The 19,381-nt window shown below is 35.5% G+C and overlaps 1 protein-coding gene across 20 annotated transcripts in view; it reads left to right on the top strand.

Moving 5' to 3' along the window:
• Window positions 1-17,249, top strand: part of LOC143996687 (poly(rC)-binding protein 3-like) — a 1,318,080-nt gene extending 1,300,831 nt beyond the window's left edge. For 18 of the 20 annotated variants that reach the window (XM_077491906.1, XM_077491899.1, XM_077491898.1 and 15 more), the window contains one exon: window positions 3,220-11,424. In XM_077491906.1, the coding sequence (XP_077348032.1) occupies window positions 3,220-3,577 (358 nt within the window). In that variant the 3' untranslated portion in view covers window positions 3,578-11,424. Of the gene's footprint in view, window positions 1-3,219; window positions 11,425-15,449 lie in introns of those variants that run through there. The other 2 variants (XM_077491910.1, XM_077491909.1) reach the window with 2 other exon arrangements.
• The last annotated feature ends 2,132 nt before the right edge of the window (window positions 17,250-19,381 follow it).

The following is a 19,381-nucleotide window of genomic DNA, read 5'->3' as shown; positions in this document are numbered from 1 at the left end:
TAGTAAACAGGACAACCTCTTTGGGTGAATCTCCTGGCACAAACAGCAATAAAAATTGTCAGGTGTTCTAATCCATCTTCCCTCTATCCAAAGATAAGAAAAACAGTTTTACAGTATAACTATAACTATAGTTATACTTTAAATACAATTGTTAATTTAATTGTGATTTCAATAGCCCAACATTGTAAATTAATATCCCATCCTTCAGCAAAGTTTTCATCTACTCAGATTGTTAAAAAAATCCTAAAATAATGTTTCGGTACAATTATTTATATATTATTTATGACAATAACAGGACATTAGGCCTATATTTTTCCTCTTTTCCTCCCAATATATGTTTTGAACACTTTTACAGTATGGCAGCTTTTGTTAATAGGCATATTGATGCTCATATCAGCATGGCAGCAGGTGGAACATTGCCAGAATAGTTTAAAAGTCATTCATTTTAAATAGAAAAAGTATAAAGTGATTCTGTGATTTTAACCTGTTCCCGACCGGCGCACGCCAATGTACGTCGGCAGAATGGCATGGGCAGGCATATTGGTGTACAGGTACGTCCAATCTTTAATGCCGCCCTGCCATTGCAAGCGTGCCGCTAGCGACACGCTTGCATGCCGGTCGGGACCCCCATGAGTCCGGTCGCGGGTCCCGCAGACTTAATCGCCGCGGGCATACCCGCGATCGCCTCACAGGGTGGCTGAATGGAGAAATGCCGTTGTAAACAGCATTTCCCCATTCTGCCTAGCAACTAGTGACGCTGATCTCTGCTCCATGTGATTGGAGCAGAGATCAGTGTTCACTAAATTAAAGCCCAGCCCCCCACAGTTAGTAACACACCCCTAGGAACCCCTACACTGCCACCCACTGTTTAACCTCTTCACTGCCAGTGTCATTTACACAGGAATCACTGCATTTATATAGCAGTGATTGCTGTATAAATGACAAAGGTCCCAAAAATGTGTCAAAAATGTCCGATGTGTCCGCCATAATGTCGCAGTCACAATAAAAATCGCTGATCGCTGCCATTACTAGTAAAAAAAAATTATTAACAAAAATGCCATAAAACTATCCCCTATTTTGTAAACGCTATAACTTTTGCGCAAACCAATCAATAAACGCTTATTGCGATTTTTTTTACCAAAAATATGTAGAAGAATATGTATCGGCCTAAACTGAGGAAAAAAATGTTTTTTTATATATATTTTTGGGGGATATTTATTATAACAAAAAGTAAAAAATAATGCGTTTTTTTCAAAATTGTTGCTCTATTTTTGTTTATAGCGCAAAAAATAAAAACCGCAGAGGTGATCAAATACCACCAAAAGAAAGCTGTACTTGTGGGGAAAAAAGGACGTCAATTTTGTTTGGGAGCCATGTCGCATGACCGTGCAATTGTCAGTTAAAGCGACGCAGTGCCGAATTGCAAAAAGTGGTCTGGTCTTTGACCAGCAAAATGGTCCAGGGCTGAAGTGGTTAAACTATATCTTATTTGGTCTGCTTTAAAGCAAGGAGAAGTAGGAAGAATTGTAAACTTTTTACTGTGATCCCACAGATAATGCATAACTAAAAACAGGAGATTTCAAGGACAGACTCCGAAAATTAAAAAAAGAATGCAGAAATACCCACAAATATATACACTATAATTTCACAAAGAAAATTATAAAAAAAAATGGTTTGAACTGTCTAAAAACAATGTAAACATATTTTTATAATCCATTGCACCTATATACATTACTTTCCTAAAATACAGTTCTGTTTAGATGACTGGGGTAAGGGAAAACTGTTGTTTCATCTCACTGGGAACATTAAACCTGAACTCCAGGCAAACAGCTAAAAACACAAAAGAAATGCATAATACCCTTTATTTGCCTACCAAAGGAGATGTATATCGGTCCATCCTTTTCTGGCAATTACACAGCACGTGTCTGTCTGGCAGAGCAGGAGACCTGATTTTACACAACTGCAGTTACGCAATTCCTACAGGTCTTGTCCCAACCCCAGCCTGTAAATGGACGAGAAGAGAAGCAGCACATTGATGAGCTCCTCTCCTTGCCACTCTGGCCTATCCTCTTATCAGCATCTCCCTTGTGAACCAACGAGCACTACAGCACAACTTTTTAGCTCTTTGTGCTGCTTATCTATCTTCCACTCTGAGTTGCATTTATTTGTGTCTTTTATATCTGCCAGGAGTTTAGCTTTAACTTTGCAACAGTCATTTATTTTATTTTTGTAGCACACAATTAATAACAGTAAGATCAACATGTAGGTAGGACTCTCATTTGTCATTGTGTTATGCAAAAGAAAGTATACCACATATCCAACAAGAAAATGGAATTAAGTTAAACTGATGTAAAAAAAAAAATGGTTATGTTATTTATTTCTAGTATATGTTATAATGACGTAATGGAGACTTGGATTCATATTTTGCTTTCCAATGGCGAGCTCGCCCTTTTACTATAGTAGTCGGTGAACAAATTAAAACAGGAACAGGAGGAAACATTTTCTGATCTGATGTGCTTTATGGCATGTGCTGATGACAAATCCATTTGTTTAAATTGCACAGAAAAAAAACCCAGCAATAATGTACAGTATCTAATGGCGGCCAATCACACTGAGTTTTTATGAAATAACTATAGCCGGTTGCTTTGATTCATTGTATTATTATATTTCTTAGAAAGATTTTTATATCCGATATGTATGCTTTGCTTAATATAAATATTGAATAAGATAGATAGATAATGTGATTAGATAAATGATATGTATGTATCATAGAGGAAGCAAGTTAAATGTAATATTTAAAAATGCAAAACTAAAAGGCAAACATACCAGTGCTGAGGAGAAATCAAAATTCTGTTTCCTTTGTTTTAAGTTCTGCTTTATCATCTTTTATCATTCTGCGTCCTTAGGTTTCTTTCTTCCATTGACATTACAAACACCTATGTTAAGGCATTCTTTAAAGTCTTAGTAATGTTTTCCTCATCAAATCATGAAATACCCTTTTGTTATATCTCTTCTTTAACACATAACATGTTCCTCCTCTGACCCTCATTTTCCCTTTTTTCTCTTTCTCTCCCCACCTTCCATATGTCTGTTCCTTTTGTTGACCAATCTAACCCAACCCATCTTTGTTTGCTCCTCCTATTCCATTCCTTTCTTCCCAAATTTATCCTTGCTTGACCATCCCAACCTATTTGTTCCTGTTCCTCTCTTCGTTTGCAGCTTAGAGATGGCTAAACTGAGCACCCAGACTGCTTCCGTCACGACCCCTGTTGACCTCAACATGAACCTCTCTCAGTCTACCACCCCTTCCTCCACCCCCACCTCTATGGCTGTGTTGGCGGCAGCTGCTGCTGCCTCCGCGGTCAACGTCAATTCCCCTCCTCCCCTACCAACTTTACCAACCACCCACTATGCTGTTCCTGTCTCCAGTCTGCTTGGCATGAAAACTGTCCCACTCCTGGCATTAAATGCAGCGGCCACTGCGGGGGCCACTGGGAATTTACCTGCTTATACTGCCAAAATTCCATCGACGAGTGGGGTTAAGAAATCAGACCGACAGAAGTTTGCTCCATATTGAAGGCATGAAAGCAAAGCTCTACCAAGATTGTGTGGTAGATCATTCTAAAGGAAACAATATGGCATTCTTATTTTATGTTTCATTTTTTTTTATGTTGAATTGCAAAGTGTTTATTGTTGCTGATCAATTTGTCCTCTTTCCATGGCTATTAACCCAAAATAGTAACTAGTTCCAACAGCCTATGTTTTTTTCATTTCTATAATTTATTTATTTATGTTGATGTTATGTATCACTCTTGTTTCAGTTTAGTTTATGATTTTTTTTCTTTGTGTTTGTCAGTATTTTTAAAGGGCAGGACTGGAGGTCAATGGATAAGATGACCTGGCATGTTTGCCTTATACAGTATTTGAAAGTATAACACATTGCTTTTTACACTGCTTTTTTCATGTAATTATTATATATTAAATAACATAGTGTACTCCTACTACTAATTAAAACAAATATATTAATTCAATCCAAATGATAGTGGAAATCATTTATATTAAAAGGAATCTGCTGCAAAGAAAAATACCTACCATTCCTACAATTGACATATAATATGTAATTTCTAGGCAGGGACCTAAATTCAGGGAACCAGTACAGCTTCACTGTATGGACATCCCTGCCACAGAGCCAGTATGCAGCCATGCATCAAAAATTCCTTTGAAGCAAAAGTGTCAAACATTTGTGTTCTTGCTTCAAAGGAGCCTATATGTATGCACTATTTCATTAGTTATCAGAAGAAAGCTTTGACTTGTTGCAGTACAAAAATACTTTTTAGGACATGCATCTTGTAAAATCAGGTTGTTTTAAGGGTTTTGCACCCTTTTCATCAGTCTGATTCTGTAATCAGCAGGTTTGCTCTGCCTTTTCAAATATATTTTTATGGGGGAAACCGCTATTATATAAGCCCTGATGAAATAGGTACAAACTCTAAAGACGCTTGGCTTTTAGAAGATGGCGGTCTAATAGTCTTTTTTTTATTGCAAAAATCTCAAGCATTTTTTTTTTATCATAGGTGTCAGCAGGCTTAAAAGTTGAACATTTCATTTGATTTATGTGCAGCCTACACAGGTCTTTGGTTACAATTTGAGTGCTCATGGAGTCAGCTTTTATCTGAAGCCTCTCACACAGGTATTTTAGTACATGACAGATTCCCTTCAAAGTGGATCTGGCATCAAAATGCAATCTGCTTATTTGGATCCCCTACATACAAACATGACATGAAACATTTGCAAAAATCATGCATTAGAAGAAAAGTGAAAAACATACTTACCTTGCACCCTGGGCTTCCACCTGCAGCATGTAGGCAAGGGTGACATCATGTGTTTTGCTACGAGATCCTGAGAAAGCTGAAGATGCTAAATTTTATTAGAAGATGCTCCGGCATTGCATATATTTTTTTACTTTCCTCCTAATGTGTCTTTTTTTTTTGTTATGTTTCTTCCCATGCCTCTATATGTGGGGGTCTAAAGGATAAGCAGCTCCAAAGTCCACTTCAAGGTCAGGCCCAAACAGAAAAACATTAAAGAAGTATTAAAAAAGCAAAAGTTACATTAATTGTGCTCAGATCTTTTTCACATAAGGAACATTTTTTATAGTACACTAATATTTCACATATTTGAAGTTTAATATAGAGCAATATATTAAAATCCATATGCACAATATGACATCTAACTCACCGTTTAGAAGTCAGTTGTGGCAAAACTTTGTTAGCTTTGGGCTTTTAATATATTAAACAAAACATTGTGTAAGTTAAACATCAAAGTGTAAGCTATAAAATTAAACTCAACCAAATAATCCTTTGCTTTCAGATGTCATGACTGCTTTTCATATTCTGTGTTACTCCTTGTTCTTCCAAAGCAGACAAAAAATTGTCTTTCAACAATTACAAAATATGATCACCGTGGCAAATATACAGTATACGACCAATTAAATCCTTCAAGCGTATAAAGCAGCATGCTTATCTGTTCTAAATAACCCAAAGGGGATGCCTAAAATAATCCTAAACAGACATCTATGCATAATTTTCTTACGCTGTTACATTATGAAGAGTAAATATATATCTATACTGTGTGTATAACTATATATTTATATACTGTATATCTCCCCAAGCTTTGCTACATCAGTCTGCCGTGTGATTGTTTTAGTTTAGGCCCTTATCTTTGGGTAGAATCTTACATATACAGTGTTAGTAAAAAAAGTCCTTGCACTGATTTAACTCGTATAATTTAGCCTCTAATATTTGAAGAATTAATGTAAAATATTATAACAGGTGGTATTATAGTAAAAATAATAATATCAATAATGTGTGTAGGCAAACATAGCATGGAATATTGACAGTTTTTTACAGTATATGAACTATTTTCATATCATTATGTAAATAGTTTGCTAGTAATTTTTAATTTAATGAAAATAAAGTAAAATACAATAGCACTGAGAACCCTACATTCATTGTATTACAGTATATCATGGTATGTTACTTCTCTACCTCTGAAATGCATATGCATGAAGGTCACTGCTATTCTGGCCAGTTCAAAAGTGGGTGGCCTTTCCTATTCTAGATTATGATTTCTATTCTAGCATTGTGCATATGCTTATGCAGTGGACAGTACCAAGGGTTGAACATTCATATCTGGTTCTATTCAGAGAGATACATCGTACAAGACCAAAAAACATGAGAAAGTATTGACCTATTTTAAAAGCTAATTTTAGGTTTAAACAATCAGATTTTTCTAAAAAACCAACCAGTACAACATAGATTGTAATTAGTGGCTATGGTTTACTGCAATTATAAATGAGCACACTCTATTAAAAAAGGATATCACTTCATGAAAATATGTGAATAATAAATATGACCATTACATTTGAAACCAGGTGGGTGACCCCAGATTCAATCCAGATAGGATCACTTTGTAATTTGTGAATATTTTTCAGTTGGCCCAACCTGGCTTCCCTTTTGTGTATTTTTAATTCTTTCTTTTAAGATCTTTCTTTCCCATCATCCACACCCATCTAACTCCCAGACGATACTTGCCTGGTATCATATTATGTATACGCTAGCACTGGCCTAGTGTTTCAAAAGTATGGGGACCAAAATAAAATGTGTGGCCTCCTATCCCAAAACAGTAACCTGGTGTGGATGAAGTTGCTCTTCTGGACCTCACTGAGCAATAGAAGGTGCAGGAGTTCACCTTATTAACTGATAATTGAGTGGTTACCAATTCAGAGAACATGCACACTATCTATAAATTCAAACTAAAAATACATCCCCAACCTATTCAACTGTTTACTAACTAACAAATAAAATCTAGAAAGTTTTAGGCTTGGGTTAAATGGATGTTTTTCAGTTATGTGATCAGACTACTAAAATCTCCTGGGATTGCTCTGTTTGTTGATGTCACATTGTTTTCATCGTGGGCTGCTACATAAAAGAGTATTAGTAGCGCGACTGAGCAATCGATCTCCAATGATCGCACAATGCTTCAATTTGGTCACATAGCAGAAACTGTTAGCAATTATTCTCCTCCCTGCTTCTCCAAAAATTTCAATCGGAGTAAAAGATTATCACATAATTAGTCGATTAGGATTTTTTTAGGGACATTTCAAGTATACACTAAAGGGGATTTTTACACCAGGAGATTTTTAAGTCTCTCACGTTAACAAATCACCCAGGTAGCCGTAGTTTCAGAGACAATGACATTTTGTCCATGAAAATAAATATGTCACAGATTAAATTTGACTGGCCAATAGGTCCGCAAACAGACAACACCAGCGTTGGCTTTACTAAAAGCCACAATTATGGTAAGGGATGCTTGGAGTTTGCTACATGCTGAATTGACCTTTGCTAGGTTTGTGGTCACAAACAGAAACACAAGGAATAAAACCTTAATGAGTTAAATGAACTTACCAACTTACCTGTCTCCACTGGAAGTAGTTAGATTGCAGATAAATCTCCTAACACCAGGATTTGTACACCTTGTTCAAGCTTGGGAGGTCTCTGAGAGAAACACCTTGCACACTAGGCTGGAGTTTTGGGACGATAAAAGAGCAAACCTGAGCCCACAACCTGGATTGCAGGAGTGAATATGGTGAACTGCATGTGGAGTCGATTCCTAGAGGTTTGTTCTTCTATAATTGCCACTAGGCAAATATATCTTATATATGGAAAAATACATCTCTCTCATACAAAATATTCCCTTGTAATAATAATTTTCTTGTATTAATTTTACCAAGCCCAAAAATATATAATAATGAAATACATTATGCATTCTTCTAAAAATACTATAGTTGATGTGAAGACATTCATGCTATATTTCAGACACAAACATATTTCCCAGTAGTAGTAGTAGTAGGATAAAGTCCACTAGGCGATTGAGGCATAATGTTACACAGTGGCAGCTTGCCTAATGTATTACAATCACTGGTAGGTAGCATTGCCACAATACTAATTGGCAAAGACTACAACTAAGTTGCTACATTTATTGATAGCTACTAAGGCCATCTAGATCCTGAGCAGAAAATGGACACTGTAGTAGTTCAGAGAAGCCAAGTAATTTATCAACAGAAAATATGAACCCTACTTTCTAATTTAATCCACCCATGGATATTAAATAATGAATAAAGATAAATAAATATTTATTAGAATATACTATATTTTCAAAATAGGAAAACTGATCCTTTTTTTTCTTGTTAAAAAAAGACTTATAGAAAAAACATACATATTCCCCTGCTCCCATTTTACCATGTCCTTAAACCAAAACATAAGCTAAATAAAAAACTTCTCTGGAATTCAATAGTAGCCAAGCACAAGACCAAACTGTTAGGCATGTGGTCATACCATTTCTAAGTATGAGAATGGCCAAATAATTAAACTTTTGGTCATATGTCCAGTCTCTGTACGATCCCATAGCAGAAATTCCTCCAGCTGATGTGAGGTTTGTGTGTTTCAGGGAATGGTATGAACAGAAGAGTATGAGATTTTGTTTTTACAATAGGTTTACTTTAAAATAGACTCCAAAGGCCCCACCTAATCTGACTGTCCTCCGAGAAATACAAAAATCGCTGAGAAGAGTGCTATAACATAAATGTGCATCTGAAATTATTATCAGTAAACAGTCTAGTATAAGTCTATCTATCTTCATCATCATCATCAGTAAGTAGGGCATGCAAAAAAAAAAAAAAAAAACATTATTTTTTTTTCATTTTAGGTAAACTTTTTCTAAAAAAATGGCAAAGTATTAAGACAACAGAAAAGGAAATACCAACTGTACCTTACTACCTTTCTGAGGATATTTAAATTCATATATTTCATTTACTTTATATAAAATTTAAAGTAATGTCCCATGCCCTTGTCCTAATTGTTTATATTAAATATCATAAATTTCCCTCTATCACCCTTTTTCTTCTGTTACCTTGCTTTCCCTCTGCAGGGTTTTTCATTTCTAAAATTCTAATTATATGACGGTGGAGGGAAGTTAAAGGTGATGCTGCTGCCTGTAATATTTAGATTCCTTTTTTAATTTGCAAACCTAGGCTAGGGAAATAATCTGAGATCCATAGGTTATACCTCCATTTTGACCTTTGTCCAATTTTCTTGAGAAAATGTGAATTATGATGCCCATTTTTATTTACAACAATATTTAATGGAATCCTCTTAGACTTTTTGTACTGGAAGAGTGCTTGATATAATTAATACAATTTTCCTGGGATAAATGAAAGAAACCATATTATATGGTCTATTATAACTATGATGGCTTACTTATGAAAGATGAATATTAGCTCATTTATTTAGCTTCACTTAATGCATGTAAGGGTAACGCTCAAAGCTGAGATTAAAAAAAAACCCTGATGTCTCCCAGTTGATGCCCTGTTAACTGATAACATTTACATATGCTTTCCCCTAGCTGATTAATGTGTATAGAAGTAGCAAATAACATACTTGCAGCAGTGCTGAACTCTAGGTAGATTTAGGAACACAATTTAATTCAGTCATGTGTCTATTTAAATATAGCATTAAATATCTTTTTACATTCAACAAGCATAAATACTTGAATCAGTCTTGATATCATCCTCTTGTAATTCTCTCCACAGAAGCACTCAAACATTAATCATTGTGAAAATATACTTCTATTTTAACTAAGCCTGAGTTATTATAATAATTTAAGACCAAACATTTAAATTCCTGCACAAACCCATTTAAAATTGTCTCTAAACTGTATAAATTTATGATAGACATAGCGATTCAACTTAAATGATTAAAATTAATTACATTAAAATGAAGTTTTGCATATAATGATAAAAACACAACATGCCATTAATAGCGCAGGAACATAATTTACATATGAACATATTTAAAATTATTATCTTCCTTACTCACTGTTGGAACTAGTTTGAATCATGTTATATGTTTATTTCCATTCACCATCTGTGTTTTTTTGATCTGTGTTGCTTTATGCTTACCTAATGCAATATTGTTTGCCTCACAATTTGTAAGGCCTGACACCACACTCCTACCATGGTAATTCACTTTTGCACTCCTCAGAAATCATAGCTTTAAAGGCAAATCTTTATACTGTTCGATCAGTCTCAGCTAAGATCACACTGTCATTTAAATGCAATATATACAGTATATCTATTTTTTGAAATTCAATGTCTAATTTATGTTTATTAGCCAGGGGATTTCAATGTAACTGCCCCTATTAATATAGAAAGTCAGTATTACTGTACAGGGCCAGCTACCACTTTGTATTATGTATAATTTCTGTATATTGTAGACGTGTTTCCACTAGTGCACTATATATGGCATTGTAACCATTATTAAATGTCACTATTTTTACCAGTTGTGCTTCACTAAGGTGTTTTTGTTTTGTATATATATATATATATATATATATATATATATATATATATATATATATATACCTAAAATAGGAAAGAAAAACTGAATTTATTATCACAGCTACTCAAATTATTAACAGCTTCAAGTAACTGCCGCGCACTGTTCTGAATTATTGTGTTTATGTTTTATTAACTGAAGTAAACAAAATTGTAAGAACAAAATGTTGTCTGCATTGATACGCTCTTCTATGCTGGTTGTAAAGAAGTGTTATTTTTTTAATGGTGAGAAGATTTTTTTTTTCTTGCTTTTTTTTTCTCCCCTTCCATTTTGTGTTCACATTTTAGGCTTTCCTCAGAAGTTACTGGCCTGGGGGCTCTGTAATATATTAGCCTCAAGACAGGACTTATCCTCGTGAGACAATGATTTCTATGGACTTTATACGCCTGAGGGATTCTGCCAGATATAACATTTCGTATTATACAGACAGGGGGGGTGGCAATTCTTTTTTTTTTATTCCCTGAGCCATTTTTAATTTTTACATTTGTTCTGTTTTCTATACTGTTTCTGAGTACGCTGACACTGTTGTTAATAAGACTATATTTCTACAGCAGGGTTATTGTTTTTTTTTTTTTTTCCTTTGTGGTCATGCTTTGACTAGATAAATGTAAAGCATGAACACTTCATATTACAAATATCACTGTATTTAAATGTAGATTTAATGGTAAGTTAAATTATTTTGGTTTTATATATCTTTAAATAAATTTTCTTGGAAAAAAAAACATTTTATTTTCTTTTTTTTTATTAAAAAAATTGAATATAATTTACTTTGTGTTCAATACAGCTGGTGCAATTGGTCACTGAAATTGTGTCATACATAACATGTAAAGTAAATTATGATTTTCTTCTATGTTTATATTGACTTATGGTGGACCAAAATCAGCACATTTTAAAGAGGAATGCATCCAAAAGACAAAAAATGTAACAATGTGTTAATTTAATAATAAAATAATGCTCAGGAATACAGTTATTGATGCCTTCATAGTGTACATTTGTGCCTATTAACATGGTAAATTAGTTTTCTTAACAGGGAAATGGATAGCTTTGGTATAATGTAAACTAAAAACATTTACCATGCATATTAATTAGTATAAAAAAAGTGTAGTTTCTCCCTCTCTTCAGTCTGATATTGATTGTGCTGGTCCTTGCACCCCTTTTTCAGTTGAGTGCTTATTTATAGCAAACATTGAGAGCTTTGGCAATGGTGACCTAGCTATTGACTGTTTTACAATTTTCTGCATTGCAGAGGATAGTACGGACATCAACAGAAAAACAGAGAAAGTCTGCTTTTCCCTACACAAGTGTAATGCAAATGCACATACAATATATCCATACTAACGGCAAACATCTGAGGGGGCTGGAAGGTCAATTCATTGAGATATATGAATTGTTTTAGCTGTGCTCTTTTTATCATATGGTCATTTTCTCATCACAATGTTCAGTTCATTATAGTGTTTGTAAAGGTAAAAGGTTTTTTGCCCTAATGCATTTTATGCATAAAGGTAAAAAAACCTTTTAAATGCAGCCCCCCTAAATAGTCACATGAGCCCAATCTCGGCCCAGCACTGTACACTCTACAGCAGCTCTTCTCCCCTCTCCCAGCTCTCATAGGCGTAGCTGAGAGCCATTGGCTCCTGCTGCTGTCAGTCAAAACCTGTGAGCAGAGAGCAAGGCCAAGCCAGGCTGTGTGTCAGACTAGAAGCATGAGTGCCCACATGGAAAACAGCTTCCTATGGGGGCTCTCGGTAGGGGGGAGGAGCCAGAAGCACCAGCGGGGGACCCAAAAAGAGGAGGATCGAGGCTGTTCTGTGAAAAACCATTGCACAAAGCATACATGTTTTTTATTTTAATAAAAAAAAAAACTTTAATATCACTTTTAACCCAATTATGTTGTTGGGCATAAAATAGTTAAAGACATGGTAATATGTAAGATAAGTATGTGAGATAACATCGTATTGAAGATGCAAGTTTTGTATTCTTTCTTTGCTACTAGTGAGCCACTGCCCTAGAACAAGCATGTTTGTATTAGGTGTCCTGGCATCTGATATGCATTCATCAGTTAATAAAGGATGGATAAGGATGATCGCCCTGAGGCCTGAACCTTAAAAAAGTTAACAAAAACAGCCCTTATATTACTTTATTGCAAGGTTGCAGTTAACCATGGAAAAGCTTTATTCTTCTCAAAGTTAATTTATCTGTTAAAAAATGGCTCAGTTTTCCTCTCCCCTCCATAAACTATTCATAGAACCAAAAGCTAGTGGTGTTTTAAGAAGAAACAACCCATGTGATGCTATGTGAACTGACTTTCACATGTAGAATACCACAAAAATCATATGAATAATCTCCAACCATTAAATAAATTCCCCAGATAATAATAATAAAAAAAATACTTTCAGCTGTAAAATTAGAAACTTATGCATGGCAATGAAAACACTTCATGCATTAGGGTTACGTGAGCTGACTCTTAGGTCTATGCACACTGACAAAGTAGAGTTGTTAAAAGCAGAAACTGACAGAGCTTTTTAATCTGTTTTTACTTGCAGCATTACTCCATATGAAGTGTGATGGTCAGACATAAAATACAGCTCTCAGTTCCTAATCGAATGCTTGATAAAGAATTTTCAAAATATTGAGCAGCCTATTTCATATCATCTAGCCTAATATCCACACTGCCTTCAGTTCTCATGTTATATCATCAGGATGGGAGGGCACTGGGGGTGGCAAATGTGCCAATTTGCAGAGGGTACACAGAATCCTGTTTGGCTATTTTTGGAATAATAGGCAAACTTTTGTCAAATAAGGTTATGAGGAGCTGGGTGCCATCATTGAGGACATTAAGCAAAGCAAAAAAATAAAAATAAACTGTAAACAAATACTGTACAAGGGGAGAGGGTCCTTTTAACGCAACTTTGAGGGAGACATGGAAAAAAAATCCTTTGGCTGAATGGGCCAAGAGAGTGGCAGGAGCTGCTAATGCCGGCAAGTATCGTTTTTAGGTAGTGGAATGAGGGCTGGATGGCATTTAAACATCTAGTCTGTAGCATTAGCAGCAGGGTTTTCATAGTTAATCCAAGATTGGTTCATTCTAATGAAAGTGACCCTGTCCATACTGTCAGGGAACAGGCAGATTTGTCTCTCTGTAGGAGAAAAGGAAGAAGAGGGTAGCTAGATGGCTGACTGCCCTAGACCTAGGAGAAGAAGAGGAGGGAGGTTTTGTCAGCCACTTAACTACCTTCTGTTGCTATATAGTATGGTCACTACCACTCGGAGATAGAAAAGGCAAGCGTGATCTGCCTTTAGATGGTACGGTCTAATTAAGCTTTGTTTTGCAGAGCCTGTACTTGCCTTGACCTCCATCAGAATTTGCCTTTTTAGTATTCATATTTCTAGATGAGAATTCAGGTGGTCCCTTTAGCGGCCGTATGAGTATTTTTAGATACTTCATGATACTGGGATGCATAGCAAAATAAAAAAAAATACTCTATGAAATCAAGGACTCATAAATATCAGCTCCATGGAAACCACTGATACATGAATTATTGTAAATAAAATATATAGGTTTAGGTTTGCATTAGTAGGCTATATTCTATTAAGAACTGGTCACATAAACAAAATTGCACCTGGTTTGCAACTGGTAAAATAAATTGACTATAGTTTACCTAAGGTGTAAATACATTTTAATGCAATCAGCTTTATGTACATATTATTCATATTATGTGTTCATGCTTTAAAATTCTTTTACCTATAGTTTGTAATTATATACTGTATGTTCAATCTTTGTTCATTACATATGCAGCCTCTGCTTCCTTTGTAGTAGTACTGTTCATTGCTTGTGCATTACTGTTCCTCTCTCAATGTAAGTCTATCAGTCTACTCGGACTGACTGAAAATACTAGACTAGCCATGTGGGGTAACTGATAATATCTCAATCATTTAGCAGAGTTGCAGACTGTATAGTTCAATATACAGATATTTCCAGCAGGCGAACCAAACAATCTGTAAAAGAAACATGGAAATAAAATATGATAGCAGGCATGTAAAAATGTAAAATCCAAATGAAAGGCATTAGCAAATAATAAAAGTTAGCTTTGTATTTTTTGTGAATGTGTTGTTTCTTATTGGTCTTGTATTTAAAGGAAACCTGTCATACCAAATTCGCAAAGGCTGCCATTGCTGAGCACCTCTTGAAAATTCTATTTCCCAGGCTGACATACTCTGGAGTTAGAACTTCACTGACATACGAAATACAAAGATCAGGAATTTAAATTTTCCTTATCAGCATACTTGTTCTGGGCTAGTGACTCAGAATCTGTTGACACTACAGAATTAACAGGCCAGCCCCGGAAATTGAATTTTCACTTGTTAAGCAGTGAAAACCTCTGTTTCTCTCAGGACTTTTTTTAAACTAAAGCTTGCTAACTGACTCTCCAATGAAAACTTAAGACAAAAAAAGCACTTTACATTTTTAACGGGGTGAGAAAAGAGTAAAATCTTAGTTTTGTTGCCAAGTTTCTATTATGAGGATGTTCTTACTTCCTTACACCAGAACAGACACAGATAGCTCTAAGAACCTAGAAGAGGTTCCATGTAAGACTTTCCATTCTATCAAAAAACTAACGCTTGGGTGGGAGTTCCACTATAAGGCCACTTAGCTCCACACGTGGTTTATAGGACAACAGTCAGGCAGATACACAATGTCTGTTACAACATAACTTTTATATTTGTTCATATTTGTTAGCTGCTAATGCTACTCCGAAGTTTATTTTATATTTCATACAAAAATTATATTTTTACAGGAAAAGCTTGTATAATTGTGTATCCCCCCCCCCCCCCCCGTGTCACATGCAGCATATCAGTTATATCAATACCTCCTCATGATAAAGATAAACCTATTGTTCTTTCTGGAAAGTTCCTGTACATTACCAAAAGCATTAACCTGTGATACCCCATATTCATCAATAAAACTGTAAGAAAACTTTTCTCTTCTTTTTGCAGTTTCTTTTGGTGAATATGAATAAATCCGTATGGATTCAGCTTTACATCGGGCCTTCATCTCCTTGAAAACGTCAGGAAATTTTGTGTCCATCGAGGTTTACTGCTTGACTAAGGAGTTGGATAGAGCCACCATACTCTGCTATGTGCTTTTTTCATTGGAAGTATTTATAAATCGGCAATAGTTTGTAGAATGTCAATGTGTTGGTGAAAGATCATTCTTATGAGAATGAATATAAACTTGCTTAAAAGATGATGACTTATGTGGAGAGAAAAACAGAAAACATAAAAAAAATAAAAAAATAAATGAGACTTATCCTGTACAATTGCTAAAAGCAGTAAAACGTATTTGCACTCCTCTTTAAATACATTGGTTAGAGCTCAGGTGGCTGGTGTGACTAAATATTTTGCAAAAAATAACCTTTTTTTTCTGGCCATAACTGTACAGCACCATAAAAAGTTTGAAAAATCTGTGCCATTGAAGCCCCTTTATTAATTTTGAACTGTGTCAACTAATATCCGTACTTGCATTTCCATCAATGTGTCCCAATGTGATTGACAAAACTCAGTCTAGATTATGCTGGTTAATTTCTGTTTATTATAAAAGTGGAGAAGGCCAAGTATTGTAAAGAAATGATCAAGGACCATCGTTTTGGAAAGCCACTTGTTTATGATTTTCTGTCTTATCACACTATAACTTTTAGCAAGAAGTTTTCTTCTTTAGTGCATTAACGTGCTGTTTTAAGTACAAAGTTTATACAGATTTTATCCATTACCTGTGACTTCAAAGATATGTAGTAAATGAGGTGTGCACATGCTGTTGAAACAGTAATTTAGGTAGATGACTGAGATTTGGAATATTTATTTGGCATAAGCTCAAAAGCCCTACATGGCTCTTTCTAAAGGAAAACAGAGGAATAGATGTAAATGTCATAAAACAAGAGGCCACTAATGTTAATACACTGCTAGAAGTGACATAAAAAGGTGGCACATGCAGGACATGTTTACACCATAGACTCAGGACCTAATTCTAGCTAAGGATGGATGCATGTCAGGCTGTTCCAATCTAATATTTCGTACAGTGTAACGGTCACCAAAGAGTTAAGTTATTATTTTGCAGTGCTGTGCACCTGTATATGTAATCCACAGCAGTGCAGTGCCCGCTGCTGTGATGTTGTATGCTGTTATGTTACACAATATGGTGGCCAGAACTGAAAGCCTGGTAGCTCAGCCTTTTTCTATGCCTGGTGCCCATTTTAATAGCCATTCTTTGCAAATAAATGTCTTAAGCAATGTGTCATCTTTGACAGAATAATACAAATCACATTATTAATGACTGTAAAAATTGTTCAAATTGTGAACTGTGTACACGATAGCTAGTAGCAGTGAACTTCAAATATAGCTCTCTAAAGTACAGGTACATACCACACACTCTTCCTGGCTGCAGAACGGCTTCATGCTATGACCAATGGGAGTTCTCTACTGATCTTGTTTTCTGATCTAGGCCACTTCTTCATGTAACATTCATTTCAAGAGAATGTGAGACACTATACATTTTTCCCCTCTTTTTCAGTAAAAAGAGGGGGGGGGGGGGGGAATGTCAAATTGCAATATATGAGTCAGTTGTACTCTATGTCATTTCTATCAAAGGACTTCTGCATCAAGCCCATTCTGAAGAACAGCTAAGCTTTAATGTACCTGAATAAAGATACCTTTGAAGACAATCAAGTCTGGAGTAGTCCAGTATTTTATGCTCTGACACATTCACAATATTTACAGAATAAATGTTAATTAATTCCTTGAGACCTGTGTTCCTTTTTTTCCCCCAACATCTTAGAGTATGTATGAGACTGATTGGTTTGCAGTGCCTATTTACAATAAAATATACGCACTATAAGAACATTAGTTTGTGTGATCAACCTCCATATGCACATAACATGCTATAAATATTTCTCAACACTGGAAGTGGTCCTTTGTTTCTTGTTTGCATCTTTTTTATACATGGCAAACTAAAGCAAAAATGTATACTGGGGGAAATATACAGGCTGTCAGTTATTACCGCTGGAATTCTGGGTTGCTGATACATTCCCCGGAAATCATAAAATGTGGGAAAGACACTCTTTAGAAGAGTATCTCTCTTCACTGCAACAAATGTTGGTAAACAAGAGATTCAAGTACCTGTCGGAAACATGTATATAAATGTGTTGCAGTAATGCACCAGAATTGACACAAAATATTCCAACATGATTTTGGTTTTGTGTACCAATAGTTTTCATAGCACCAAAATGGCAGTATTTCATAATGAATTTGTCACAGCTATAGTGACCTATTATTTGAATATGTTGCACATGTCAGTCCTATCTCTAAAGGTGTTGCAAGATTCTGATGCTAGACTCCCTAACCCAACAATACAGCCAAAATGTTTTGCAAAAGCTATATTTAATTGCCCACATTGAGGTACTTTCTTGAACAATAATGCAGATTACAGTTCTGAGGTTTACAGTTCTTATTTGCTTAATACTTGTTGCAAACCAAATTAAAAAAGTTCCATGGAGTCGCAATCCAGACATCAGGAAGTTTATTATAAATTGTATGTCTTGCATGCAGTTATTACATGCTGCCTTAACAAGACGTGTTAAGGCAGCTAATGATAACTTGTGTTAGCCATACAATTAATAATAAACGTCACAATGTTTGGCATACAACTACAAATATCTTGTCTTTTTAGGGCCATGGACCTTTGTGTGCATGCCATATAGTGGATATTGGCTGTATTTCTATAGTGGCAGCAAGACTTTGTATTTCTTTAACCAATTGTTTACTCAAGTAGTAAAGCCAGAGACAGCCAGACAACAACCACTTTTATGAGAAGCAACAAAAAAAAAAAAAAAAAAGGGGGTAAACCCAGTGCCACAGATCTGATCTCAAAAGCATAATATATGAGATTCGTTATGACACCAGCCATTGGCTGGTTTGATAGTTTGGCTGAGAGCACAGCCAATGTGCAGTTTGCATTCCCGGCATGCCTTTTTTTTTTTTTTAACTGTTTAAATCCATGGGTTTACTTCCACTTTAACTGTTCTAGGTCATTGACTGAGAAAGTGTTTAAACCAATATATCAGCATGACAGAAGAGAATAGCAACAAGTAACCTCTATGCTCTCAACACACAGGTTTCTTTTAAAGGATAACTAAATCCAAGAACAAAAATGTGTCACACTGCAGCCCATTACAGACCCATAGATGTGCTGGCTGCATTAGTATTTTGAGGCTAAGAGCAACTTCACAAAATATAAAAATTACCAGTTGATCATGCTGGAAACTTGCTGGAAGCATAAAACAATCTTAACCTCCTTCTGTAAACTACTAAGCTCTAGATCCCTATCTAATGGAGATGAACAGAGGCAGACATGCTTGCAGTACAGCCTGGGTGGTAAATCTTGGTTCCCTCCACAGAAAAGGGAGCATAGTCAGCTTAGGGCAGGAAAAGTTATTCTCAGGATTATCAGGTCAAAATAAAGAGGAAAAAGCCAAAAACAACTAGTAAACTGCAATATAAAAGAAACTTTGAATCATCTTATTGGCTGATACCTTCAGGTGATTGGAAATCAGCAAAGCTTTTGATGACATACCCCCTAGTTGTCCTTTTATAACCTTACCCCACTCTGTAAGTCCTCAGTTTTGTTGTAAGCAATACAGAGTAACCAAGGAATAGAAGGAGGGTGGCCTGTACTTCAAGATATGGAATTTAAGATAAGTCAAATTTGTTTTTATCTTAATTGTATTTTATAGGAAGCAATAAATGAGAAAAGTGGGCAACTAGGCAAACAAAACTTTGCCAGCAGGCCCAACAACAAGGGTCAACAAAAGCAACTTCAGAGAGCTTATGTAAAGAATGAGGAATAACACCTTACAAAAAGAGCCGTTAGCACAGAG

Source organism: Lithobates pipiens, unplaced genomic scaffold (assembly GCF_037356315.1).
Source record: "Lithobates pipiens isolate NorthernLeopardFrog02 unplaced genomic scaffold, aLitPip1_a1.2 Scaffold_19, whole genome shotgun sequence".
Lineage (NCBI taxonomy): Eukaryota > Metazoa > Chordata > Amphibia > Anura > Ranidae > Lithobates > Lithobates pipiens.
This window is presented reverse-complemented; position numbering and strand designations above follow the sequence as displayed.